Source organism: Scylla paramamosain, chromosome 3 (assembly GCF_035594125.1).
Source record: "Scylla paramamosain isolate STU-SP2022 chromosome 3, ASM3559412v1, whole genome shotgun sequence".
Taxonomy (NCBI): Eukaryota; Metazoa; Arthropoda; class Malacostraca; order Decapoda; family Portunidae; genus Scylla; species Scylla paramamosain.
In genome coordinates, this window is record NC_087153.1 from 38,065,522 (window position 1) to 38,093,021 (window position 27,500).

The 27,500-nt window shown below is 42.2% G+C and overlaps 3 protein-coding genes across 3 annotated transcripts; 1 reads left to right on the top strand and 2 right to left on the bottom strand.

Moving 5' to 3' along the window:
- The first annotated feature begins 5,394 nt into the window (after positions 1–5,394).
- Positions 5,395–18,500, top strand: LOC135095176 (uncharacterized). The gene is made up of 4 exons (XM_063995965.1): positions 5,395–5,855; positions 13,482–13,702; positions 13,941–14,144; positions 16,311–18,500. Exons 1-4 carry the CDS (start codon positions 5,844–5,846, stop codon positions 16,528–16,530), a joined length of 657 nt encoding a protein of 218 aa, XP_063852035.1. The 5' UTR covers positions 5,395–5,843; the 3' UTR covers positions 16,531–18,500.
- Positions 18,501–19,178: 678 nt separating this feature from the next.
- Positions 19,179–21,068, bottom strand: LOC135095191 (glutamate receptor ionotropic, delta-2-like). Its single transcript, XM_063995977.1, has 4 exons — positions 20,877–21,068; positions 20,202–20,374; positions 19,911–20,037; positions 19,179–19,406 (listed from the first exon to the last, which is right to left on the bottom strand). Exons 1-4 carry the CDS (start codon positions 21,066–21,068, stop codon positions 19,281–19,283), a joined length of 618 nt encoding a protein of 205 aa, XP_063852047.1. The 3' UTR covers positions 19,179–19,280.
- Positions 21,069–21,089: 21 nt separating this feature from the next.
- On the bottom strand, positions 21,090–24,735 carry LOC135095185 (glutamate receptor ionotropic, delta-1-like). The gene is made up of 5 exons (XM_063995970.1): positions 24,009–24,735; positions 23,171–23,298; positions 21,736–21,857; positions 21,375–21,606; positions 21,090–21,296 (listed from the first exon to the last, which is right to left on the bottom strand). The coding sequence occupies exons 1-5, from the start codon at positions 24,245–24,247 to the stop codon at positions 21,145–21,147; spliced, it is 873 nt and encodes a 290-aa protein (XP_063852040.1). The 5' UTR covers positions 24,248–24,735; the 3' UTR covers positions 21,090–21,144.
- Positions 24,736–27,500: the final 2,765 nt, after the last annotated feature.

Consider the following 27,500-nt stretch of genomic DNA (forward strand, 5'->3'; position numbering starts at 1 on the left):
TCTCTCTCTCTCTCTCTCTCTCTCTCTCTCTCTCTCTCTCTCTCTCTCTCTCTCTCTCTCTCTCTCTCTCTCTCTCTCTCTCTCTCTCTCTCTCTCTCTCTCTCTCTCTCTCTCTCTCTCTCTCTCTCTCTCTTTCTCTCTCGGCAGTGTCCACATAGCAGAAGGTTTCTCCACGAAAGGTCAAGGTTGTCGGGAGTGACGCGGGGGGGAGGGGTGAGTGGCGTGCCCTCGTCTGCTGTGTTCAGGAAATCCAGTGCAGCGTGCAGGGGCCTGGCTGTGGGCAATATTCTGCAACACTCCTGCTCGTATCTCCACTACTTGTAAAAAGCTCAAATAGTACGGATTTTTAATATTGTTTTTAAGATTTTAGTGACAAATTAACAAGTTTCCTACGTTATTAAGAAGAGAAACAATCTTGAGAAATCAGCTGATTACTTCTGTGGGATAGGAAAATAGTCGTGGTGAGAATGCAAAGCGTTTCTGAATACGAGCAGCAGCGTGCGAAGTGCGCCTGTGCCTTTCCTCTTAGGTAAGGCATTAGAACCCAACCTCAGAGAATGAATGTCTGAGTCAAGAGGTGTTAGGTGGGAAGTTCAGGCTACGTCACATCAAGGGTCACTGCTGCATGGACCACGAGACGTCCGGGGTTCAAAGTGAAGGACACACGAGGATAGGAAGATTGGGTCTTGGTCAGTCTGATATATGTCCGCCTGCCTCTTCCCGGATCCTTGGGAAGTGACGCAGGTTATCTTTCTGACAGAGAAGGATCGATGCCAAGAGACTCATATTCTTTAAAGTTTTAACGCCTTATCTCTACATTTAATATACTCTATGTAGTTTAAGCCCCACTCTCTTCTTATTATTCATTAATGATCTTCTAAACCAAACTTCTTGTCCTATCCACTCCTACGCTGATGATACCACCCTGCACTTTTCCACGTCTTTTCATAGACGTCCAACCCTTCAGGAGGTAAACATATCACGCGGGGAAGCCACAGAACGCCTGACTTCTGATCTTTCTAAAATTTCTGATTGGGGCAGAGCAAACTTGGTATTGTTCAATGCCTCAAAAACTCAATTCCTCCATCTATCAACTCGACACAACCTTCCAGACAACTATCCCCTCTTCTTCAATGACACTCAACTGTCCCCCTCTTCTACACTGAACATCCTCGGTCTGTCCTTTACTTATAATCTGAACTGGAAACTTCACATCTCATCTCTAGCTAAAACAGCTTCTATGAAGTTAGGTGTTCTGAGACGTCTCCGCCAGTTTTTCTCACCCCCCCAGCTACTAACTCTGTACAAGGGCCTTATCCGTCCATGTATGGAGTATGCTTCACATGTCTGGGGGGGGTTCCACTCATACTGCTCTTCTAGACAGGGTGGAATCAAAAGCTTTTCGTCTCATCAACTCCTCTCCTCTGACTGTCTTCAGCCTCTCTCTCACCGCCGCAATGTTGCATATCTAGCTGTCTTCTACCGCTATTTTCATGCTAGCTGCTCTTCTGATCTTGCTAACTGCATGCCTCCCCTCCTTCCGAGGCCTCGCTGCACAAGACTTTCTTCTTTCTCTCACCCCTATTCTGTCCACCTCTCTAACGCAAGAGTTAACCAGTATTCTCAATCATTCATCCCTTTCTCTGGTAAACTCTGGAACTCTCTGCCTGCTTCTGTATTTCCACCTTCCTATGACTTGAATTCCTTCAAGAGGGAGGTTTTAAGACACTTATTGATCAATTTTTGACCACTGCTTTGACCCTTTTATGGGACTGGCATTTCAGTGGGCATTTTTTTATTAGATTTTTGTTGCCCTTGGCCAGTGTCACTCCTACATAAAAAAAAAAAGCCAGAGTAGTCTTCAAGGGTGTTTTCATGATATTAGTGCTAGTTTAACAAGACTCATGCATCCATGTTTCAATTATTCAGAACTGGAATTCTGCACCATTAACTAGCAAAACAGCCATGAGAATTGCAATAATCCTCTCTGTGGCCTTTGAAAACAGCTATTCATGAGAACCCAAACCTTTTAGGAAAAGAAGCCTTTGTCCTTACATAGTGATCTGTATTTCATCTACTTGTATTTTTACAGGGCTGATTTTAGCTCGTAATGTTCCCTCTTATATGTCACGGTCTTTTTTTATTTATTTATTTTTTCATTTCCATATAATGTTTGCACACACAACTTCCTCAGATATGTAGCTAATGCATTCCCCTACTATTACATTTTCTATTGACTGCAGAAGGCTGTATTTCTGCATATGCTTATCTTATCTCCTCTTCTCCTGTCAAGTTTCATCCTGTGTCCTTTTAATGCTGAGCTACCTTACTGATACGAGTCTTAAACATATGTCTTTCTCATGTGTGTGTGTGTGTGTGTGTGTGTGTGTGTGTGTGTGTGTGTGTGTGGACAGAATGGGCGGAAATGACATGTACATATATTTTAGCCAACTGGTTGTGGGTCAAGGGTGTGTGGCTGAGGAGGGCCATCGTGTCTTGTGGGCGATTACAACACAGGAACTAATAAAAGTGGCAATACACCACATCTGAGAGAGGGAGAGAGAGAGAGAGAGAGAGAGAGAGAGAGAGAGAGAGAGAGAGAGAGAGAGAGAGAGAGAGAGAGAGAGAGAGAGAGAGAGAGAGAGAGAGAGAGAGAGAGAGAGAGAGAGAGAGAGAGAGAGAGAGAGAAAGAAAGATAATTAATTTTGTCTTTTACACTACTCAATTAACACGCACACACACACACACACACACACACACACACACACACACACACACACAAATGTTGTGTTCAAAAATTATTTGAAATGAAAATTTGTCTGGTAGTGAGATAGTGAGGTAGTGAGTTGATGCCACTTTCCCCAAGACAAACAAACAAGCAAACAAACAAACGGAAAGAGAACCGAAGAGTCAACCAGTTAAGTGCCTAGTATTCGAGATGTGGTGACGGATACTTGTCTACAGAAACTATTCAAGTCGTAGGCAGGAAGGAATACAGAACTGTTTATTTATTTATTTATTTATTTATCTATTTTTGTTGTTAGCATTAGTCACTCATTAGCCTTCATGTTTATTTAAAACTAACTGCATTTTTCGAGTTCTATATATACGTAGACATCTAAAAATATCTACCCATCTTTTAGGACAAAAACACTTTAAGGGAAGCTAACCAACCATATTCGTGACCTTTGAAAATAGTCCTCACAACGTTTAACAATACGAGCCTTAAGCAGGAGCACCGTAACCCTTCCCTCCCTCACTACCTTTCACATTACTGTCCAAACATGTGGCAAGTCGCGTTAGTCACATTGAAACTCGAGGTAAGCAGGATAAGGCGATTTAGTTACGTATGTTGTCGAGGGAGAAAAGATTATGAAATATTGAGAGAGAGAGAGAGAGAGAGAGAGAGAGAGAGAGAGAGAGAGAGAGAGAGAGAGAGAGAGAGAGAGAGAGAGAATATTTGTATCTTCTATTGAATCAGCGTCTTCCAAATACATATACAAATAAAAAGGTACATTCAGTTTAATCTTATGTATTATTCCCGAAAACGTGTAGATCTAGAGAGAGAGAGAGAGAGAGAGAGAGAGAGAGAGAGAGAGAGAGAGAGAGAGAGAGAGAGAGAGAGAGAGAGAGTTTTGGGTCCAGTTATCCTTGACTGTGTGTATCCAAGCATCGGCCGCTAATACCTCACAGCTCACTCTCCTGTACGTGCGTCGCAGCCCACTTTCTCTCCTTCCCTCTCGCTCGCCCTGCCCTGCATACATACGACTAAAGGTAGTTTTTTTTTTGTTTTTGTTTTTTATTTTTTTCCGCACATTTTTACTGCGGAGAGGCTGCAACTAATACGTCATGATAAGGGAGTTAAGACCACGAAGACGTACAGATGAACGCTACGAGTGCGCGAGAAGGGGAGGCAATGTCGGCGGGTACCTGACCTCTATTACAGGCGGTACAGGAAGTGGTAAGCAGTTCCGCACGTGTCTGGTAAGGTGGTTGAGTCCATGCACCTTCACACTATCGATGTATTGTAAACAAGCTAGGGGGGACCATATTCTCAAAACACTTCTGTCCGCACCTCGAATACTTTCAGAAGGTTCTAGTTAGCTGAAGTGACACGGGTTTTTTAAGGGTGTTTTTTTTTCTTTTTCTTTTTTTTTTTTTTACGGTTCTAGTGACAAATGGACAAGATTTCTATATTATTAACAGAAGAACAGTCTTGAGAACTCGGCTAGTCATCTCTGTAGCCTGTGGAAATAGTCGCGGTGAAAGAGCAAAGCGTTTCTGATCACGGGTTTTGGGACCATATTCTGAAACACTTCTGCGCCGCACCTTCACTACTTTCAAAAGGCTCTAGTTGAAGTGACACGGGTTTTTGAGCGTATGTGTGTGTGTGTGTGTGTGTGTGTGTGTGTGTGTGTGTGTGTGTGTGTGTGTGTGTGTGTGTGTGTGTGTGTGTGTGTGTGTGTGGTTTACGGTTCTAACGACAACTGAACAAATTTCTACATTAACAGGAGAAACAGTCTTGAGAACTCGGCTACTCGTCTCTGTGGCCTTTGAAAATCGTCTTAGTGAGAGAGCAAAGCGTTTCCGAATACGGGTCTTGTCCATCTTGGAGCGTCAAGGTGTTTGTTGTGTGTGAGGTGGCGGCGCCGCGTCCCTCACCTGCGCCTGAGTGACGTCCCTCGCCACCATGACCTGTCGCCGCGGGGGGCTGGGTGAAAATATCTATAAACGGTATTAGAAAGTCTTGTTTTCTTGAGAGAGAGAGAGAGAGAGAGAGAGAGAGAGAGAGAGAGAGAGAGAGAGAGAGAGAGAGAGAGAGAGAGAGAGAGAGGTAGCACGTGTATAAATGATGATTATTATAACAAGTCGATTAGATTTGATTACGTCTTCAGTCAAGCACACCTTTGCTGATTACTCAAAAGATTTCCTGTTTCTTTCGCAACTCCCGCCACACCCAGGCAGCAAGGGACGGGAATGTCGTCCCCCTGTCCAAGGCAAGACCGGCCCGACCTTCACTGCGGCCTGTCCTCCCCTCCCTCCTGCCCTCCCTCACTCAACTTTCTGGGAATAAATGCCAGTAAATACTCACTGGAGAGGCCAACTATTCAATTAAGAACTTTAATCTGGAATGCTGGATTGTCTATTGACGTGCAATCATGGTGAGGAATTGGGTTGGTTTTACGTATGTATGCATGAAAGAATGAATGAAAAAAAGAAAGAAAGAAAGAAAAGAAAGAAGAAAAGAAGGAAAAAAGAAGAAAATGGAGAGAGAGAGAGAGAGAGAGAGAGAGAGAGAGAGAGAGAGAAATAAAAAAAAAAAAAAGACTACCAAACTGCGCCTAACTTGTCTCAGCGGGACTGGCCGGGAAGAATGACGGGGCGCGCTGGTGAGTGGCGAGCGAGCGTGGCTTCCAGGGATCGCACGTGGCACCTGAACATGACGTCACACTTTTGAGGTTAACTTTCACTCTCGGACCATTTTCTATCGCCTTCCTCGTCCCTCGCCAGCCAGCCAGCCAGCCATTCATGCGCCACCCTCCCCGCGCGTCGTATCTACCTGTACTTGGACCTGTATGTGTGTGCGTGTGTGTGTTTGTGCGTCGAGACTCGTGTCTAGCTGTCCTGCCGTCCCTCCAGCACCGCACCTCTCGCCAGTGTAAGAAGTGACCCTCAGCAGGACACAGCAACCCGCCTCTACGCTGCACCAACAATCTAAGCGTCCCTTTGTGCAACTCCAGTACATTGCGTCTTACAGCATCACCAACACTAGCTACAGCAGCGGCTACAGATACAATAGGGGAACAACAACAGGAACAGCAGCAGTAAATCACAGCAACAGCATGAACACCTGGGTAAGTTTCTCTAAGCTTCAAGTGAAAGTGAAATTTATCAGCACTCGCGTGAGCTAAATCAAAAAGTCATCTGCGGTGGGACTGATTATGAAGCCTCGCCAGGGAGTCACTGCGCCGCCCAATTGAAAGCAAGAGTCTTGGTGTGCACTAAAACTCATACAAGTTAGGATGGAGTCTGAAAGATGTCTTTAAGTGATATAAGGAATGAAACAGCAAAATTCTCAGGGTCAGTAATCTGGATAGGAGGGGAAAAAAAAAAAAAGTTTCACCTTGATAAAGTTCGATTAGAAAAAAAAAAAAAAAAGATAGTAATTAGTTGTCAAATAGAGTGGTAGACGAATGAAATAGACTAAGTAATCAAGTTGTTAGTGCCCAGTCATTAGGGAGCTTTAAAAAAAGGAAAGACATTTATGGATATGGAAGATAGTGGGAAAAAGCAGGCATGTTTTACACAGGACTGCCACGTGTAGGCCTGACGCCTTCTTGCAGCTTCCCTTGTTTTATCATATTCTTGTGTGTCAACTCGCACATCCCTGGCGCACTCCCGAAGTAGTCTTGGGGCCTCCTGATGACAGCGGTGACTGAGACGTGACGCAGTAGCTGAGAGGCGTGGCGCGCCCCCACTCCTGGTCCCCTTCCCAAGAAAAAGTTAGGTCTATTTTTATCCAAAACAAGACTATAAAATAAGCTGCTCCCATAATAACGTTAAAACAAGTCGCAAAATCTGTGTATATCCTCCATTAATATAAATGTGATATGTTATTAGATTCCAAAACACGTAGAGACTGTAATGTTTTAGGGTTTGCGGGGGAAAACATTCATACGCTGTCCAGCATACGCAACTGTTGGCCATTAATACCCAGTGCAGTCATGGTCACTAGTTGAGTAACCTTCCACTCTGACCTCCATTCTGTTTACCGTGTTCCCTGCTTCTTATGGTCATCTGGGACCGAATTCAGAAACGCTTTGCTCTCTCTCACCATGACAATTTTCAGTGGTCACAGAGATGATTAGCAGTGTTTCTTCTGATAATAATATAGGAATGTTGTCAATCTGTCACTAAAACCAAGAAAACAGCCTTAAAAACTCGTGTCACTTCAACTAGAGCCTATTGAAGGTATATAATGATGGTGCGGCGCAGAAGCGTTTCAGTATATGGTTTTTGATCTACTGACTGTCTCTTGGTTTCGTAAGGAGATTGCCAACATATCAGAGGTCTCAAGATTAAGGCCAGGATTCTTAAACACTTTACCTTCTCTTATAAAGACTATTTTTTTTAAGGCCACGGAGATTGGTTGGGTTCCCATGGGTGTTTTTTTTTTTTCACTGCTGATGCGGGATTCGTATGAAACTACCACCAGAAGCGTGAAAACACCATTGAGAACACTAATAACATTCACTAGAACCTGTTGAATAAACTTTTAATTCAGTCAGGCAGTTACTCAGTCACTCACTTGGTTGGTCGGTCACTCAATCAGTCAGTTAAGAATACGTTGCTAAGTGGAAAAGCAAAAACAGTGAAAGTGAGGTGCGACTGGTGAATAACTTCTGATCTTCAATACTACGTTCATTAACGGGAAAGGGGAAAACACTCGCATAAAACGACTTAACCCGTGAACCTGGCAGAACGCGAGGATCTTATGGTGGTCCAACCATTCCGAGGAGTGGGAAGCGACGAGGTGGTTGGACACACACACACACACACACACACACACACACACACACACACACACACACACACACACACACACACACACTTAATTCTGCTGAGAGTAATGTAAGATTTTTTTTTCCTCGGTGCAATGTGCTCATGTTGCATCACTGCAGAACACTTCCTCGGAATTTCCCCTTTTGGGTCAACACTGAAAAAAAAAAGAGAGAGAGAGAGAGAGAAAGAAAGAAATACATACATACTAGCCGAAAATTCAGACCAATCTTCACCCCCGGATTGGTCCTTTTGACCAATCCGCGAGAGGGAATGGATGCGAGAACAATAAAAGCATAAGAGAGGCTATAAGAATGAACGCCGGAACAAAAACCTAAGAGAAGCTGTAAAAATGAACGCGAAAACATAAAAAGAAGGAAAAAAAAAAAAAACATAGATGCACGAAAGTATTAAGCTTACATGTATCTATAGTGATGCCGAATACTATAAACTGAATCCCGTAGCCTCATGCATGTCAAGAACTTAAGAATCATGAAGACTGTTTTCAAAGACCACAGAGATGACTAGTCGGGTTCTGCGTACGTTTTCAGACTTACGATGCAGATTTTTTGTTAGACTATCACCTACGAAAACACACCTTTGAAAATTGCATTACCTTCCAATATATAAAGTCCGGTTTAATCCTTTCACAATTTTTCAATAACCAGTTTTTTTTCTTTGTACTACAGTATTCTAAATAGTTATGTAGCATGGAAAACATGGAAAAAATTTACTTCCTACTCCACCTGTGTGTGTGTGTGTGTGTGTGCAAACCTTTTTCCTATACTACAGTCTTCTAAATAACTAACTTACAATCTTCGCTTTCTTTCTGTGTCCGTGCAAACTTTTTAATTTATTACAGTACTCTGAATACTAACGAGAAGCGATCAAGACAAGAGAAAATAGTGAAACAGATGAAATAACAAACCGGAATGTTTTTTTGTGGAATGCGTTCCCTGACTTGAGGCGAGGTTTGTTTGTCAACTATTGCACCACGCGAGGGAACTGCAGGAAAGTTACTGACTCACTTGGTGTCATAAGAGTCAGCTTCCTCTCTCCGTTATCTGGCCGCCAACACAGACACAGGAGCCTCGCTAAGGAATGATTTAGCCTTGTGATACACGCGTGGTGTGTGTGTGTGTGTGTGTGTGTTTACTTATCTATCCGTTTAGCTATTTAAATATTTAACTGTCTGTTTATTTATTTACTTATCTATCTGTCTAACTATTCAACTAGATTATTATTAGTATATTTACTTGTATAAGTATGTGTGTATACGTATTTCTATTAATATATGTATCTATCTATGTATCTACTTTTATTAGAGCACATGTACTACGTATGTGTGTATTTCTATTTATCTATCTATTTATCTATTTATATCAGACTACAGATAATAAAGCAGAAAAAAAATAGATAAACGATTACAGAAACAGCAAATATTAGCATCTTCCTTATTCCGGGATGCGCCCACATGACGCCTGGGTTCCAGCAGCAGCAACAGCCCGCCACACAACCTTCCTTTTGGTACGAGAAATTGATCACGTTTGTCGTGACTCCCCCCGCTGCCCTGAAGGTTTATTCACTGCCGTCGTGCATCTCCCTGGGAAGAGGCGCAGCTTCACATGATAAAACACACATATTACGTAAATACATTCCCACGTATAGTCTATAATCGAGAAATTCCGCAGTTCACTTCTATTGCGTTTAGCGTCTTCGGTTTATCGTCATGCAAGATGTATAACGAATGGTTGAGAAAATTTTAATCCTTTTACTGCTACGGTCGTTCCTCGATGACATACAGAATACCGTAAGGAAAAGGAAATAAAAATGTGTGCATATTCACACAGACGAGAATAAGAGAAATTGTGTTTTGACTAGACTGCTAAACTCTTTAAGACACAGCAGTAAAAATGCTAAACCAATAAATGGATAAGAAGTTGTTGATTCATTATGAAAGAAAAAAAAAGACTAAATTTCAATGGATTAGAGGTGCAAGGAAGGAGTGTCTGATTATGTAAGCAGATCAGCTTGGGATTGAAGGAAAGGGAAGAGACAATGGCGGACAGTGTAGAAGGTTACTTGACTTCCGCTGACTACTGCACGATTGTACGAATGCAGCATCCCTTCTTGGTCTTACTCGGGTATTCCCTGGTGATGGCTTGTTTTGTGCCTCGATGCCTTCATGAGCGGCGAGGCGGATTTAATCAAGGAGTGTTCCGGGCAGGGGAGGGGAGCAGGCAGTCACCTTGAGGGTGTCACCTTGAGAGTCAGCTTAGGCCCAACCTTTACGTGACGTGGTGGATTTTTTTTACAGACATGTTTTCTTATTCTTTATGCGACACTTCAGGTGGTTTGCAATACTTAACTGAAGGAATAACTTAATGATTTGTACTGCAACTACGTCATGTACTGATAATATGTCTGTCTATCTGTCTATTTCTGTCTGGCTTTCATTGCCTTGTCTCCAGACGTGTTTACCGGGTAGGTGGACCAAGGTTGTACTGGCCGCAGAGGGAAGGAGGGAGGTGGAGGTCACAGGTGTGGGAGGAGTGAGAGGTGTGAGGGAGGGAGAGGGTGAGGCGAGGGTAAGACGACGGCGCCCTCGACATTCCCACGACCCCAGGACCTTCCCAACTCATCCTTCCCTTCCTCTCTTTCTTCCTTTCATTCCACCTCTTGTCACTGCTGCTGTCTCGTGTGTGTGTGTGTGTGTGTGTGTGTGTGTGTGTGTGTGTGTGTCATCACCATTAATAGCTTCCTTCATTTTACCTCCCGTTCACTGCTGCTTCTACTACTGGCTCGTGTGTGTGTGTGTGTGTGTGTGTGTGTGTGTAAGACCATCTTATAACCATCGCCACGGACCCCATCACAGTACAAGACGCCGGATGGTCTACACGTGGCAAACACAGTGATTTTGAAAAAAAATAAATAAATGAGCGAGATTTTTGGATCTTGCAGGAAGAGAGAGAGAGAGAGAGAGAGAGAGAGAGAGAGAGAGAGAGAGAGAGAGAGAGAGAGATAACATACCTCTGATCTTGCTGCTAACTTGATGACGAGGCTGTGTTGAATCTTTCAGTTAAAATTCATCACCAGAACACGTCAGGATAACACTAGTAACAAAACTGTGTTATCTCTCCCCGCACCACGTGTTATCTCTCACGTCACCACATGTCAGGGTAACATTGTTATCTCTCCCCGCGAAGTCTCATCACGTCAACACGACACGTCAGGGTAACACTGGTGACGAGACTGTGTTATCCCTGTCCGACTTGAGCACGTCACTACAACACACCACACTGTATACTGCCACATTCAAAGAACATAACTGGATCATCATCCTGCTTCCTTTTCGTTCCTCTAATCAGAGTAACATTTAAGAATACAGTGAACTTAAAAACCCAGTCGAATCTATTATTTGAACAAGAACATGAACACACGTCCATGTCCCGTTACTCGTCCCGTCAGATTAACCCAACTGTATTGATACACTGCGGTCAAACGAACCCAAATGAAACTCAAGCATGAATCATTAAGAACAGTTTTAACATCACCAATACTGGCAAAATATAACATATAAGGGTAATGTCCTATATTATGGGTATTGTGGAGTGTACTATACATTGCACTTATCTTTCAATGCCCCAAGGAGTTCATTTGAGTGACTGCTCGTTCGATTATCCAACGAATTAATCCTTGTCGTTTTAACTCGATTCTACCTACTCCACTGTACTCCTTCTTCTTTCGCTCTCTTCTATCCGTCAGCATCTGGATCTGCTCATTAAAGTCTGACCAGTGCAGATATTTAAACAAGTCTTGCTAGGTGACGGTTCGTTGATACCCTCTCCTAATGTATTCTGCTGGTATGATGTTGCTCTAGTCCAGAATGTTTATATTGGAGTGTAGTGTTATCATAGTTTCTTGATATTTGGCAGTACATTGTACGTGATATATACGTGATTTATCATCTAAAGTAGTGTAGTTTTCCTATGAAACTACTCTTGAAATTTTCGAAACTTAATCAGCTCTGCGACCCTTTCCGTTTTCTTTTCGTTTTATTTATTTATTCATTCATCTATTCATTTATTTCTCCATGCTTCGCTGTTCTCTGGTATGGTGCCCGTAAAGAATGGCATTGATAACTGTGGTCTGTACATGACGTGCTCTCCAGTCTCCACACACAGATCTTCTTCCATTACACTGCAGCTTCATTCTATCTATACCTTCACTTAGACTCTCATACATTCCCTCGTTATTCTTCTCTCATCGGTGTCCTTCGTTTCATCACTAATCTTTTCACTGTTAAACGTTTCTTTTTTTTTTTTTTTGTACGTATTCACCATGAATTTCTGAGATTTGTGTTTTTTTCCTACCAATTCTATTAGTGTCTTAAATTACAGCAGCCTAGTTAAGACACGGCCTCTTACTCTCTCTTCTGTGTTCATGCACATTCCCTTTTTTTTTTTTTTTTCTTTCTTCTTTTACGGTACTCTGAAATGTCGGCTAAGAACGACCAAGGCAGTTAAAAGAGCTAAACATTTTCGTGTTCATTCGTTCTAGATATCCAGAGAAATTTCTGATATTCCTTTTTATTTATCACTGCAATTCCATCACTTTTATCCCTAGCATGACAGACTTCCCGCTCTGTCTCTACGAACATATTCTTCTCTACACAGCTACATACACTGCCATTTTGAAGAATATATATAAGCTATTCTTGCCGGCAGATCCTTTCTATTTGCTGTCCCAATTACCCAATCGGTATGTCCCGCCACTTGAGCTCTGTTCTTAAGACTTGCCTCATCCTTACATCCATATTGACCTATCTATCTCTAACACAATATATAAACGTTTGCTAGTAATCTTGCATATTTGAAATCCTGAAAACTGTGATCAGAGAGAGAGAGAGAGAGAGAGAGAGAGAGAGAGAGAGAGAGAGAGAGAGAGAGAGAGAGAGAGAGAGAGAGAGAGAGATTCTTTTTGTCTGATCTCTCTCTCTTGTGCTTTGCCTAGCAACCCTCCGTACCTCCTCCTACCCTCCTCCATTACCCGCCGCTACCCAGAGAATGGAATGTAAAAGTAACCATGAAAAAGAAGCGCGTTCTTTGTTGTATTCCGGATATTCTCACAACTGACTGTATTTTGCAGCCTGAAGACTATGATGTGTCTAAAATCGTGGCTTTTATTCACATATGTGTATTGTTTTCAGGATTAACATTGACAACAACATTAGCAGTAGCAAGAGAAGCAGCAACAATAGCGTTACTACTACTACTACTACTACTACTACTACTACTACTACTACTACTACTGCTACTTCTACTACAACTGTTGCTTCTACTGTTGTGATAAGAAAGAAAATGTTTAGGGCTTGTGCAAGACTGAATCAAGCACCACACGTACCTTCAACTTGTTGCACATAGCAGTCTACTGTTCCACCTGTGTACAACTAAAAAGGCAATAACAGCGTCTGCACGTTGTCTGTTAGGCGAGCGCTGGGAGGAGCGGTCACTCACCCGACCCGCTTTCCACTTTCACTTCCATTAGGCGAGATCTAGACGTCTCTGGTTGTGTTTTCCCTCCCATTGAATAGCTCTTTTGTGTGCCCAGTGTCCCGAATGGTCCACTGCACACCGTGTAATCTTTATGGTCACTGTTTCGTCACGTATGGAACTCTGCAATTGTGTGATGATGAACAGTATAGCAAAAACATTCTCAAACATTCCAACGCTTGATCTTCATAATTTCCATGATGTAAGTGATAGTTTAACAAGGATTCTGCGTAATTATCCAGCAAAAGAACCATTCTCCACATAAAAAAGCTCTACTGGATGATGATGATGATGATAAAGATGACAAACTAATACTTGGCTGAAACAGAAAATAAATAATGAAATAATTACAAGTCTCTCCTCCCTCAGTTTGCTTTGTTTCTACTGGTGACGGCGGGACTGGCCTTCACCTCGGCCTTCCCGGAGAAACTGGAAGCCCTCGAGGACAACCTGGAGGATGATGAATATGAGGAAGAGCCAAAGAGACCCTACAGTTTCTCGTGGGCTGCCGCTCGCCACTACAACGGCGACCCGGACCGCGAGCACCAGGAGCAGCGAGGCGAGGATGGCATTACCCGCGGCGTTTATAGGTGAGTGAGTGCTCTTTTTTTTTTTTTTCCGCCACAACAACTGTACAGGGGAGCGATTACTGACGACTGTGGCTCCAACTCCTGCATACTTGATCGCGCTTTTTCTTGCTTGGTGTTTCCTCAGTCTAGGGAGGGCATGCTGTCGGTTCGAGCCGGGAAATGAAGCATTAGGTGAGTGGTGGGAATTTTATGGACGTGGGCGAATCTTATCAAATCCTTGTGATTTTGTGTGTTTCAGGTATGTTGACCCTCGACTTAGAGTACAAGAGGTCGTGTACTATGCTGACGACCAAGGCTTCCACGTGGACGCCTCCAATCTGCCCAAGGACACAGCAGCCGTCCAGAATGCCAAGACGCATCACGAGGAACTCTTCGAAAAGATACGACAGGAACACGCTCGCATCGCAGCCGAGAGGGCGCTGCTGGAGTCCCAGGAGAACCAGTACGAAATTTAAATGACTCACGGACAACGACTCTCCCTGGAACTTCACCACTGTGGCTTTGATGGAGAGATTTGAGAGCAAGATTTTTGGATCTTGCAGAAAAGAGAGAGAGAGAGAGAGAGAGAGAGAGAGAGAGAGAGAGAGAGAGAGAGAGAGAGAGAGAGAGAGAGAGAAAAAAAAACTGAAGAATGAAAAAATTGTGATTCTCAATGATTACCAGTGGTCACGTGACTCAGCATATATATATATATATATATATATATATATATATATATATATATATATATATATATATATATATATATATATATATATATATATATATATATATATATATATATAGTCATTTACTGAGATTTCATAACGCTTCATTAAAAATAGTATTTTTCCGAAGGAAAATGTGTCACGTGTTGAAGAACAGGGGAGAGGTGAATGTTCGTGTTTTATAACATTATATGTGTACCATTACACAAATAACATGCTTATGTATTTTCATGTTAACTTATTCTAATTTTTTCCCTTACATTTAAATAACAATGTCATTTCTCGTCTAATCATTCGTCACATTACCGGTTTTGTAAAACTGTCAGCAGATCAGAGGACGTACGATTAAATCAAATCGCAAAATATAGTGGGAGCGAATGAGGAAGGTTACTGGATTTCTGACCACGACTGTACAAGGCAGGGAATCTCACCAACACAAGGGACAACAGCATCCATTGGATCACTAGGATTGTTCGAAGCCACTATTTCAGATCCTAATGGTGTGCAGACTTGCCTTTCTAGAACGTCGTAAGGAATGCAGAGTGTAAAGATGAGGAACCTGTACAGTCGTTCATGAAGTCGAATAACTTTCTGCACTCTTATCCATCGAGTTATTGCATCCAGGTCTCAACATCTGGTGACATGTGAAACTTTCATGTATTCCGTCGCGCGTAGCCCATCGTCTTTGTTAGCCTGCGCGATTTTCTTCCAATCTTAATTTTTTTGATATTGTAAAAATCTACCAATTTCGTCTATTTATTTATTTATTTAGTTAGTTATTTACTTTCTTACTTATAAGGTTTCTCAACACATCAGAAGACTTAAGATTGAAGAAAAAACGCTGAAATGAATGTTCGTTATTCAGCTTGTAATCATTAATGTATCACGGCAACTGTGAATCATCAATATATTTAATTCGTCTCACGTGTATTACCTCGTGACGTTAGGTTATTCAATTATTTAATGTTATCCTGCTTTTTCCAATGCGGGACTCACCAGTTTCCCGCCGTCGCTCTTCGCTCCTCTCACTAGGTACGTCACCTTGTCCAAATTGTGTGCTCCGCTAGAGTTTAGAATTCATCTTGTAGTAAATCTCCCGTATGTTCTCCAGAGTATATTCTGTAACTCTTTACTTATTCACATTACAGAGCGAAGAGATCAGTTGATAAGTGTTAATCTAAAGAACAGTTCCTGATGAAGGAAAAGATGAACACACAAATGCAAATGTCAATGTTTTATTAAAACATGCCACAATAACATACGATGCTACACAATACCTACTGCTGACACTGAAAAGTCTTATCTCTAAGAAATAAGTAAAGTTGCTTTTAACAATGACAACATCAAACAAAACAACTGTGCATAACTCATAACTCTTAAGAGTGTACTATTAACGCCGCCGTGGTGACAAGCAGGCATAATTAACACATCGGACACCAAATCAATCCATCAATTTTAACACATTAAATTCTATTGGCAGTATGACATTTACTATTTCATTATCTGAGTAATCCAAGATGATTTGACACAGGAAAAATAGAAACTACTCAAATACTAATTTTGCTGTCAGCGGTGCTTTTTGATGTTACGCTTTGAACTTGTACGAAATCTTTCTATTACGCATAATGCGAAGCCATAACAGTCAAAAGTTATGGTGCGTTTAGAAATTATGCTCAACCTTGCACTACACCATTTCATTATTAAGAAAACATGTCGCAGTAAAAAAAGAAAGATAAATAAATAGATTATATATATATATATATATATATATATATATATATATATATATATATATATATATATATATATATATATATATATATATATATATATATATATATATATATACGAGTATATCACGAAGAACAGGTGTCATTATACTCTTAATTTCCGCGTTTCAGGTATGTTGATCCTCGAGACAGAGTACAAGAGATCGTGTATTATGCTGACGACCAAGGCTTCCACGTGCAGCGAGCCTCCAATCTGCCCAAGGAAACAGCGGCCGTCCAGAAGGCCAGGAAGTATCATGAGGAGCTCTTCGAAAAGATCCGACAGGAACACGCTCGCATCGCAGCCGAGAGGGCGCTTCTGGAGTCCCAGGAAAAACAGTACCAAATTTAAATGACTCACGGACAACGACCCTCCCTGGAACTTCACCACTTGATGGAGAGAAAAAATTTTTAGAGCGCGATTCTTGGATCTTGCTGAGAAAAAGAGGAACAAAAAGAAATTAATGAAAATGTGTAATTTCATCATGCTTAAGAACGGTCACGTGACTTAGCACATTATAATAATTAATTCGTCGGGTTTTCAATGCGCTACAAAAATATTAGCATCATCCCAGAGGAAGATTGTGACGTGTCCGGTGTTGGAGAGCAGGGGGAGGATGAATGTTCCCATATTACAACATTATCTATGTGCCTTATTTGTATTATTACAACTAAAACATTTACATATTACTTTGTTAACTTATTCAGTATTTTCTTCTTTTTTCTCGCTAGGTGGTTAGTGGTTAGTGATAGGATATGGTAAATATGTAAGCTCTGCATCCCCGTCATTACTCATAGTATCATCCGTCAGGTTTTGCAGGACTGTCAGCAGATCAGAGGACTTACGACAGAGTGAAATCGCAAAATACAATGGAAGCGAGTCAGGAAGATCATTTCTGACTACGACTGAACAATGCAGCACGTGTCACCTAAACATGGGCACAACGTCCAGCGTATCACTAAGATTCTCAGCCAGTCACCATTGTTTTACATCCCAGTGGTAGGCAGACTTATCTTTTCAGGTACAGAGATACTTCCAGAACAGCGTGGCGAAAGAAAGGCAGCCTAAAGATGAGATCTTTGTACAGTCGTTATCAGAATATTCGAACTACCTTCTAGTCTTGTTTCCACTCAATTCACTAAGCCATTCCAACCAGCGTCTCGGCATCTGGTGACATCTGGAACCTTTTTTGTATTCCTCCGCGTGCATTCCAGCGTCTTTTGTTAGTCGTGGACCAAGCCCGATCTAGTGTTTTGTGTATTTCTTTCAATCTTAAATAATCTAATATCGTGAAAATCTGTTGGTTTCGCTGGTTTTTCTTCCTTTTAATAGTTCAGTAGACTAAAGATTAAAATAATAATGCAAAACACAACGGGAATGAGTGCAAAAGGCTGCTCAGCTTGTGACTAAGGTTGTGCCAAGAGACCTGTGAACCATTATTATAGTCGATTCATTTCACGTGTATTAGCTCATGCCATTACATGAATATTGCTATTGCTTGGAATGCATCACTCACCAGCATCCCGTCATCACTTCTCGCTTCTCTTGCAGCGTCATCTAGTCGAGATTCTGTGCATCGTTTGAGTTTAGAATTCAACTTCCCCGTGGGAGAAGAGAATAATTCATTACTCCAGTGCTCGCCTTATACAGTGCATCACCTATAAGCTAAACTTTATACTATTCTCTATCTATATCATATTATGTGTTATAACTTATGTAAATTATGCATTAAGTAGGTAATAGTTATATCATGGACCGCATTCTCAAACGTTTCAGTGCTTTATCCCCACTTCTTTTGACAGGGTCAAGTCGAAATTATTGAAAAGTGTTCTCTCCATTCGAATGATACTTTAATAAGGTTCTTTATCATCAGTCAAAAAAAAAAAAAAAAAAAAAACATGGGAACGTGATTACTCATCTCTATGACCTTTGAAAATAATCCCAGTGAGAGGGCAAAATGTTCCAAAGTTCGAATCCTCGTCTCCAAATTCTGCTTCATAGCTTCCTGTGCAGAGTTGTTCCTCAAGGAGTGGCATTGTAGATAACTCTTTAGCTTGAATTCTTAAACGCGTTAGCTTCTCATAAGGACTATTGGAGTTTTCACGGCGTTTTTCCCACTGATGATGCATAATACTCGTAAAGTTATGACTAGAATCACGAAAACACCTTCGAGGTCAAAATAACTTCCAATGGTATTTTCAAAGTGGTCAAGATGAGACACCAGAATGTTTGAGAACGCGATCTTATGTAAGTCCCAGAGGAGGAGATGGTGACATGAGCGACACGTTTGTAGCATTGTGACAATAAAGGCTGTTATCGTACACGTCACTTTGTGCATACTGACCTTCGATGGCATACTGAGCCTACCTGACCTTTCCTGCACTGACTAGTTTTTACCTGTTTATCAGTTCTCGTTCTGTTCCAGTCTTCTTTAATTCACCATGATTAGGACTGAACTGTATTTGAAGAGAGAGAGAGAGAGAGAGAGAGAGAGAGAGAGAGAGAGAGAGAGAGAGAGAGAGAGAGAGAGAGAATTTAAAAGTGAAGGAACAGCCCAGGTAGAAACACGTCCAGTCACCGGTGTGTTTCAGATTCTACTACACTTGTCCCTTGGTTTAATCTGTTGACTGTGACTGGACGGCCTCTATCCCTTCAAACACCCTGTGGAGAATAAATGTCTCAGTGCCTCACTACACAGTTACGTGTGGCCTGAGTGATAAGTCTAGTAAAGCACTGAAGCTAAAACGATTTTTTTACCTTTCTGTACCTGTGCCTTTTAAGATGCCTTTGATACTCTATGGCACCCTTCCTTCAGTCTCAATGTAGTCATGTTCAAAAGTTCAGTAATCTGTGATCTTTTTAGCATATATATATATATATATATATATATATATATATATATATATATATATATATATATATATATATATATATATATATATATATATATATATATATATATGGCTATAAAAGGACATACTCTACTGTCCGACATTTTTTCTGTCGTTCGTCCTTTTCCACATATACAAGAAAAATGTAGGATGAGCCACTCAGATTAAGGTCAAGTTTTAAAAGATGAAGCTCCCAAAGCACAACTTGCCTCATTTTCTGGTGAAGGAGAATTTTCTTCGTTCATCTCGTGGCTGGCACCGTTTGGTGAGCACCATTTCTCCGCCCAGGACCGCCGTGGACGTCACCAGACCCAAGGTTAGCAAGAAGAACGCCGCCTGAAGAAATTGTCCAATATATATGTCGGGAGATTACTCAGTCGTCGCTGTTCTTTTAATATTGAATGCAGAAGGACAAGAGCTTGTGATGGAGAAAAGTGCACGATGACAGTATTGCTCCCACCAATGGTCTTTAGCACAAGGATCATTAAATGTAAGTGATGGCAATTCTGCGTACTATAGAAGATCAGTGATATCAACAGAGCTCTTATTTCATTAAAACTTGTACAAATGCCCTAAGTAGTGAAGTCACAAAATCCAGTGAATTTCAGGTCTATAAATCAAAGTAAATGGACTTCAGAACTGCTTCAAGAACTGCTTCATGTTACGCGGTCCATAAAGACCAAAAAGAACTGGGCACTGGATAGGTGGAGGTAGCTGCCAGATACTGCTCTCTGCTCTGAGACAGATTGTAGACTAAGACATCACTACTCTAGTCAATAGTACATTAAAGTCACCAAGATTGGGTCATCTGGAACTCCTTGTGCACTCATAGCACTGTACCTGAAGGTGCTGAAGGGTGATAGCAGGAGGCCCCGTGGTCTTAGCGGCACGGTTACTAGAGGATCCACCAGCCACCTCGTCCCCTGCCCACTTGTACACCAGGCCGCCCTCTGACAACCGCCGCAAGCTGGAAACATGCCGCACCCACCCTCAAGTTTGCATCTTAGCCACACACCAAGGTAGTGATATACTCGTGTAGTTGCTGTCAGAGAATGTTTTTTATGCGTGATGGAGAACGGTAAAACTAAGAGTTCATCATGCGTAGCCCTAGCGTATTGTAAGGAAACTAACATGGCACTGAAGGCGTCCCTCAGGGGAGAGCCGGTGCTGCAGGCGATGCCGTAACTCTGAGGCAGGAAAGTCTCCCGGCCAATGTGGAATTTGTGTCTCTGGCCGCTCTGTGTGGCTTTTGTGACGGAGTTCAGCTGAGCGTTGATGAACACGTAGTACTCCCGCTTCAGGATCTGCCCGAGATGTGACGAGGGAGACTTAGTAAGTAGATGTAATGCTCCAGTCATTGGCGTCTATTCTTAAACATTTCGGTGCCTTTAGCAAGCTGTAGTAGATATTATCTGCGGTTTACAAGGACATAATATGTACTACGATTCTAGTGGTAGAGCAGCGAAGATTCTGCTCCATCAATAGGAAAATAACTAACCCAATTTATCACCTCTGTGATAACAGTTCTAACAAAACACTATGCGTTTTAGAAATGTGGGTCATAGAAACATTGAAATGCTGATCGATATGGTGGCCATGAGAGGGAACGTTCATGGATTGAACCCCTGCCAGGACAATCATGAGTAACAAATCTGATACATTACTGATCAGACCAAAATGATCAACAAGACTTGCGTGAATTTCGGTCGGTCTTCACTATCCTGCTACTACAGGGTACCCATATAAGAGTGAATACAGCTTTGTGTGGCCATGATGCACACCTAAGTACTCCATCTCTGTATTTACCATGTCGATGCCGCTTTGTGGAGCAGGCAGGAAACTCTCGTCTCTGTCTTCGTGGTTCATGAGCAGCCAAACCTCCCGGTAAATTCCAGTTTTAGCTCCCTGCCAACAGTTAGCAGGCACCAAGCCGGGCGGCGAATATAGCGTGTGTGAGTAAGGAAAAGAAATATAAAAGCAGAGAGGCAATGTTGACATCAATAAGTTAAATGCTCTTAATTGAAACAGGTGAAAAAGGTAATCTTATTCCTTCAGGCTACGCAGACCGTCCTTGTCATACCTTCAGGGTCTCCTCAAAGCTGGAGTCTCTTGTGGTGCCGATGGTGTAACCTCGGCGGTGGGCGCCTGCCAGCTGTTGCAGGGAGTCGATGGGCTTATCAAAAGCCGGGATAGCCAGCACTGCCGTCAGGGTTCCAGAATACATGGCTGAAAAGCAGATCGGACGGTTTAAATACTTTCCTACTCCGCCGCTTAGTCATGTCCCCGAGACGCAGCGAGGCTCACCGTAGATGTAGAAAGAGAAGAGATACCAGCCGAAGAAAATCAGCTTCAGAACCCAGCTGGAGGTGGCGATGAGGTTGTTCTGCACCATCAGGTTGCGGTACATGTTGAAGCTGAGTTCCTGCGGGGTGTAGCGCGGCTGGTCGGAATGGTCCAGCACGTGTACCAGCAGCCGCGTCACCAGATACAGGAAGGGTCCCACTGCCGCCACTGCCGCCACAATGCACAGCCACACCTGCCACACACGCACACACACACTGATAACTGGAAGCTACTACATGGTTCAGCTGTACCTTAACAGATTTTTATGGAGATAGTGAAGAAAGTCAGCCATCACTGTCATCACCCTTCCCAAGCTACACACCTCCATCGTGAACGGAGAAAAGACTGCGAAGGTTCTGCTCTTTTCCTTAGGCGCTCCGGACACCAGCGTGGTTGATTCCATATAGTACGGCACTGTGAAATCCACCACAGTTTCTCGGCTACCTAGGGTCCCACCGCATAGCACGAGGAAGGCAGTAATGACGGGAGAGAGGAGACATAGATAAGAGACCTATACAGACACTTTGCCTACTGCCAATATTAAGGGAAGGTGCTTGTCTATGTGACGGACTATCTATATGAACCAGCAGGGAATAGATCCGGAGTTAACCAATTCTACTCTTTCACTAGCAAAATTTTAAAAGACCGCAGAAATATTTAGACAGGTTCTCATGATTTTTTTTTTCTTTTCCAATCAATGGTGTATAATCCTTGTTAAAATTAAACTGTAATCATGAAAGGTCTTGAAATCCCTCAGACTTTCCCATGGAACCTGATGAAAATAGTTGAGATAAGAAGTCGAAATGTATACAGACAGCAATCCCAAATGTTTCGGCGCCATTTGTCAACAGCTCGCTCAACTTCCGGTGGACATTATTAGGATTTTGAAGGCGGCTGTTTTCATAATTCTAGTGTTTTTTCAAGTGTGTTTTCATATTTTAAGCGATTTTCAAGTATGCTTTTAGAATTGTAGTGATTTTTCAAATGTTTTCATAATTTTAGTGACTTTTAAATGTGCTTCCATAATTTTAGTGATTTTTCAAGTGTGTTTTCATAATTCAAGTGATTTTTCAAGTGTTTTCATAATTTTAGTGATTTTTCAAGTGTGTTTTCATAATTCAAGTGATTTTTCAAGTGTTTTCATAATTTTAGTGATTTTTCAAGTGTGCTTCCCTAATTTTAGTGATTTTCAAGTGTGTTTTCATAGTTCAAGTGGTTTTCAAGTGAGTTTTCATAATTTCAGTGATTTTTCAAGTGTGTTTTCATAATTCAAGTGATTTTCAAGACTGTTTTCATAATTCAGGTGATTTTTTAAGTGCTTTCATACTTCTAATGATTTTATAGGATGTTTTCATAACGCTAGTGATTTCAAAGGATGCTCTCATAATTCTAGCAATCTTCAAGGGTGTTTTCATAATCCTACTGATTCTGGCTGAGAAGAATCGAGGTAGGTATATGGGAAGCGCACACATGCAGGACCATATTCTGAAGCACTTCTCCGCTGCACCTCCTTTATATTTAAAAGCTTACAAGGGATTTAAGAGGGTTATTATTATTATTATTTTTTTTTTTTTGGTTCTGGTGACATATTAACAAGATTTCTATATGATTGACAGGAGAAACACTCTTGAGAACCCGGCTAGTCATCTCTGTGGCCCTTGAAAAATAGTTGTGGTGAGAGACCAAAGCGTTTCTGAATGTACGTACTTACATATACTCCCATTTCTTCCCTTCCTTAGTTTCCCTGACCTACGTACTTGTGATGGAGAGTTCACAAAGCGTAGCGTGGGCCTCGTGTCGGTGGACCTGCCCCACTAGCCCCGTCACGCTGCCGTCAGGGTGCGGGCCGCCCCACTTCCCATCAGGCGGTCGAATGAGATGATACCTGAGAAGAAACCGATATCATTACTCTCCGTGGTGTTATGGCAGATGAGAAGCACTGTGGCTCGTATTTTGAAACCTTCTGCTTACACCTTGACTATCTTCAAAAGGCTCTAGTTGAAGTCACACGGGTCTTTAAGGTATTTTTATGGTTCTGGTGACAGATTAACAAGATTTCTACATTATTAACAGGAGAAACACTCTTGAGAACTCGGCTAATTCTCTCTGTGGCCTTTGAAAATAGTCATGGCGAGAGAGCGGACCGTTTCTGAATATAACTAGTCAGCATTGATAGTGGATAGCATAATACGGAAACTGAACCACTGTCAAAGGAAACACACACACACACACACACACACACGCACACACACACAACTCAGGGACTGCCACGTATAGCTGAACCTACCGGCTTCTTTATGTCACTTTTATACCCTGATGTTCTTGTGTACAAAAAATCGATCTATCAAGCAATAAATAAACAGATAAATAATAATAATAAATAGATAATAATAAATAATAAAAATAAATAAATAATGTCGGTGAATAAGGAAAATCATACACTTTAATTTCGAGAGAGCAATTAAGATCCGACAAGAGGTAATAAAACATAATTGGCATACACTTTACGCTTGTCACACTCACACAGCCACACCCTGCCACACTCACACAGCCACACCCTGCCACACTCACATAGCCACACCCTGCCACACTCACGTAAAGTTTAGTGACTGGCTGAGGGTGTTGATAACCTGCAGGTCCACGCCCGAGATGGGGATGACTGTGCCGTTCCTGAGGGTGTTGATCCTGAAGAAAGGCCAATTGTTGTTGGTGGTGACGAGCAGGTGGCGCCCGTGCAGGTTCGAGTAAAGGTGGCGTAGGTCAGGCAGCAGCTCGCTCTTTAGGCCCTCCATCTCTGACCCCGTCAACACCCCGACGAAGGAGAACCTGTCCATTGCATTGCTTTAGTTTTGCAAGTCTTAATTTTATTTAAGTACGACAGGGGTGGATCAGGATATGCTGTCGGGCCTTGCTGTGGAAGTATGTAGCCAGCTGTGTTTTGCCTAAGCTCCTCTAGTAGTAGGGTTGTGCACGACGCTATCCCTTTCCAATAGGGACTGACGAAGCTAAGGGAATGAATGTGTGTATGAGTATGTGTGGTGCCTTGTTTGGGCCACTCCGTATATGACTACCGGCCACTAGTGGTATATAAATGGATACGACACTCAGCACCGCTTATCAAGTGAAAGGAGTTCGCTCCAACGATTAACATCAAGATTCCGAAAGAAAACATTTTGACAACACACAAACAAAAATCTAGATTATTCGGTATCATGCATTCCACAATTCTCAAGGAAGACGAAGCAAGGTAAGGTTTACTAATCCATGACAGAAAGTGACTAGGTGAATTGACGTATACATAATTAAGCCTAACATTATCCTGTTCATGGTGATGAAACTTTTTTATTTAACATGGGGAAATACCGGATGGCTAATGCAAGATTCCTGCAATGCTAAGAACATTTCACCTGATCTGCCCGTCGGGAAAGACCCTGGAGGAGTAGAGCTGTGCCAAGTGAGGCCCCTCACGCCGCACGAGCGCTACCTACAGGGTACAAGGAAGTTATTAGACCTTAATGGAGGCACATCGCAAGGGAGCCCGCAGTGGGGGTTTAGCTCCTGCAAGGTAACTTCATTCCTTGCTCTGAGAGACACCATCGACAGCTAAAAGAGTGATCAAGTAGTGATTGCTATTCTTGTAGGTTTATTTCAGGGCAGTAAAATCGTCTAAGGTTACTGGAAAGAAGTAACAAACGTTATTCTTTCATTACAAGCCAAAGGGTTAATAAGGATATTTAGAAGAGGACCTTAATTTAAGTTTGTTACAGCGGGACTTTCGGAGAAGCTTTTTGAACTGTAATTCTGGCAGGAAGAAGTGAAAATATTTCAATAAATTATTTATAAACACAACAGTAGCAGCAACTATGGTTCATTGTTTTGCGTAGCAGTATAAATATGCAAAGATCACATTGATTTCGACAGAATCACACTAACTTCCTTCAGTCAAGCGTCTCTCTCCTCACCTGCGTCCCCTCCCGCAGCTCCTTCGGCAGCGTCTCCGTTAAGTCCCGTGTTGAGGTGACGACCAGCCATCGTGTTGACCGTGACTCCAGCACGTTCTCCCTCACCTGCAGCGACACGCGCATACCTCACAACACTCACACAATACAACATTACAGAGTCACTCCAGCACAGCAAAGTTCAGCCTTGATCTCGGTGTCTGAGTCTGTAATAGCAAGCCCAAGACTAATGTGATAGCGATGCGACCAAGGAATATGAACCCTTCCTCGTCAGCGCGTCCGCCATCACGTGCTGCGTCATTACGTCCCGTCATGGCGAGTGCAGAATAATGCAGTCATGGCCCCCATTGCCATCACTCTGGGACGTCTTATTCCCATATTCTTAATACTTTGGGGTCTCATGATGACTGTTTTCAAATGCAACAAAGATGATAAATCATGTTCTCAAGGGTGTTTTCTCTCACTGGCGATAAAAAATCATTTCAAAACTGTCAATAGAAGTTAAAAGTCATTTCAAAACTGTCAATAGAGTTAAAAGAACACTCCTGACAACTACAGTAACCTTCACTACAAGCTGTTAATTATAAGTTATGAGGTGCTGAGACGTTTAAGAATATGAACCTAAGACTCAAGGAACCTGAACCTGTAAACAAAGCTCTGATCCATCGACAGGACTTTCCAGTTTTCCTGCATGCGACAAGCCATTTTAGTTCCCTTGCCATGAGTCAGAAAGGGTTCGAAAAGAAATCATGCGACCTCGTATATAGTGTTTGGGGTTCGAACAAAGATCGCAGAAACTCTTATATTGACTTCAGGATTTGTATAAAGATTGTACAACCACGTAAATAGTGTTTGGGGGTTCGAATAAAGATTGTACAACCTCTATTACAGTGGAGATGAGCGGTGCGCAGCCAAATCATTATTGCCGAATGAAGTCTTATAGCAGGCGAAGAGCGATTCGAAGTCCTCTACCTACTTGGGTCTCATTGATTTCAAGAAAACCTTTGACAGTTTCCCATTCAGGCAGGCATGCAGAAAATAGGTCTAGGAGAGCATTTTTTCTACATATGTGAGAAGTGTTTATTGACATCGGGGTCTTATCTCAACTAAACTTTTAACAGGCTCCAGCAGAAGTCACTGAAGTTGCGCGTCATAGACCTGGCTGAGCTTTATCTAAGACAGCCTTTTTCATATGTAAGAGGGGCACTGGCCAAAGGCAACAAAAAGTTGGAAAACGCCCATTATAGTGCTACTCGCTAAAGGGAGAATATGTCTTAAAAATTCCCTCTTGAGAGTTCAAGTCATGGGAAGGAGGAAATAAAGAAGCAGGCAGGGATTTCCCAGATTCATCCAGCTTTACAATGGATAACGATCAGCTATGATAGAGAACGTAAAGGCGGTGGAGAAAGGAAGTGACCCTGCTGCATTACCGAGGTACAGGGAGGGAGACGCTACCTGCCCGGCGTCAACGCTCATGACTGAACACTTTTCTTTTTTACGACGATAAAAAGAAGAAAAAAAAAAAAAAAATCGATTCACTGTCTTATTAGAGACGCAGTCCAAAGAGAGACGACGACATCAATTTTTAAAGCAATGACAGCATCTATCTGTCTCTAATCCCGCGCAGCTACATGTTCTTAATACTAAATTTGTTTCAGGAAGGAATGCTGTCCTGCAAAAACACCGTCACTAATTGTGAGAATGTAAATCTTGGTATGATCGATTATTAGAAAGATTTTTTGTTGCAGCTCGCGTGTCACTCCTCGCCTCACCTTGCGTCGATCAGTCCTGATTGATAACTGTCCTGCAAGACTATACCGTGAATCTGAGATCGATGTGTGCTTCTGCTCTTCTTTCTCCGCCTCCTCAATCATTACCGGCTTTTTCGGTGCGTGGCTCGGAACACGCCTTGCTTTCCCCGCTGTTGTTCGGTCACGACTACATACCCTCACTTAATACTTCGCCGCACCCAGCGATCTATACGTCGCGTGCCTCATCGGAGTGCCCCTTCTTTCAGCTCCTCTTTTATCACTGGTATTGGCGATTGTTTTGTATTGTTGGGACAGTGCCGAGCGGAGTACAAATCCCCTGTATTTTACAAGACTAAGTGGGGGCACTCTCTAACTGT